Source organism: Benincasa hispida, chromosome 4 (assembly GCF_009727055.1).
Source record: "Benincasa hispida cultivar B227 chromosome 4, ASM972705v1, whole genome shotgun sequence".
NCBI classification, from domain to species: domain Eukaryota; kingdom Viridiplantae; phylum Streptophyta; class Magnoliopsida; order Cucurbitales; family Cucurbitaceae; genus Benincasa; species Benincasa hispida.
Genome location: NC_052352.1, coordinates 23,716,521 through 23,718,192, shown reverse-complemented (window position 1 = coordinate 23,718,192; position 1,672 = coordinate 23,716,521). Strand labels below are relative to the sequence as shown.

The 1,672-nt window shown below is 40.1% G+C and overlaps 1 protein-coding gene across 1 annotated transcript; it reads left to right on the top strand.

The window, feature by feature from the left end:
- The first annotated feature begins 276 nt into the window (after positions 1-276).
- On the top strand, positions 277-1,159 carry LOC120076135 (transcription factor AIG1-like). Its single transcript, XM_039029910.1, has 2 exons — positions 277-708; positions 836-1,159. The coding sequence occupies exons 1-2, from the start codon at positions 463-465 to the stop codon at positions 1,157-1,159; spliced, it is 570 nt and encodes a 189-aa protein (XP_038885838.1). The 5' UTR covers positions 277-462.
- The last annotated feature ends 513 nt before the right edge of the window (positions 1,160-1,672 follow it).

Here is a 1,672-nt window from a genome sequence, read left to right as displayed (position 1 = left end):
AACTGTATGATTAATTCAATATTTAATCATAACATAAATGGTCAAATTAAAAGAAAAAAAACAATATTTCATTTTTTGAGTGGTCGTAAGAAGGACAAGCACGTAAAATCACAACTAGTAAATCAAATTAAGATTAAAAAGTAAACTGCTCTGCTGGTCAAGAGTTCTCGCCTTTTACACCGTTATCTGTTAAATAAATAAATAAAAAAAATTATACGAAAATATATATTTAAAAATAAAAAGAGAAAAAGAAAAAAGAAAAAAGCACCGAAATAGTTTTTCCCTTCTTTACATAAATTCCTCTTTCAATTCACACTTTTCATTTCCAACTCTGCATGTTCCATTTCTTCTTCTCATCCATTTTCATGGCTTCCTCTCCTCTCTAACAATCCTATAACTAAATTCTTTATTCTATCCTTCATCGTCGAAAAGAAACGAAACGAATCAATCCAGATTCCAGAGATGCTTCCTTTTCAGAGTCCTTACGGATTTCAGAGCAGTTGGTTGAGTTATCGCACCGGCGATCAAGTTAAACGATCAATGTCCGTCACCGGATGCTCGATCGTCGACAATGCTGCAGATTTGTCTAAAGACGAGAAGAAATCTACGGAAGCAAGTCGTAGTCATAAGGAAGCCGAGAGGAGACGGCGACAGCGAATCAATTCGCATTTATCTACTCTTCGAACGCTCCTTCCTAATACTACTAAGGTAATCGATTAATTTGCAAAGTTGTTGTGTGCGTTTCGTAATGTTGATGTTTGATTAACGAAGCGTTGAAGTTTTTTTTGGATATTGCGGATGGAAGATTTGGATTGATTTTATGCTCTGTTTGTAGACGGATAAGGCGTCGCTACTGGCGGAGGTGGTGAACCATGTAAAAGAGTTGAGACGACGAGCGATGGAGGTTGCACGCCGGAGTACAGACCAATGCGGCGGCGGCGGAGGAGGCGACGGCGGGATGGTGTCGTGGCCGTTCCCTAGTGAAGAAGACGAAGCGACGCTATGTTACTGCGATAACGAAAACAAGGTAATGAGGGCGACGGTTTGTTGCGATGAGCGGTCCGGTTTGAACGGGGATTTGATGCAAGCGATCCGGTCGGTTCATGTGAGGGTGGTTCGGGCTGAGACCTGTCTCTTATACACATCTAGATGTGTATAAGAGACAGGGCTGAGACAATGACGTTAGGGGGGAGGACGAAGAACGTTGTGATGATGGAGTGGAGCGGCGGCGAGAGGGGGAGGGAGGAGGAGTTTGTGGGCCTGAGACGGGCCTTGAAGGCCGTAGTGGAAAATCAGGCCCAAAGTGTTTCGGGTAACAAGCGGGCTCGAGCTTGTTGTCCAATAGAGGAAACGTTTTTCATGTGCTGACGTGGCTTATCGAGTTTTTATTGGAATTGAGAGTTGGGAATCTATTTTTTTGCTTGACGAAAAATGGAAAATGAAACGGGCTCTATCCCGAGAAAGCGACCGACATGTCGGCTGTCAGCTCAAAAGACGAAATAAAAAAAAGTACGGTCATATTTTGGAATTTGTTCAGTTTTAATTTTTTTACACTTTTAATTATCTATTTTTAGTTTCTATATTTTAAATAAATTTTAAATTTAGATTTTCAAAGTTAATTTTTCAAAAATTGGTTAAATAATAATTATACTTTTTATCCTAAGATAGTGTC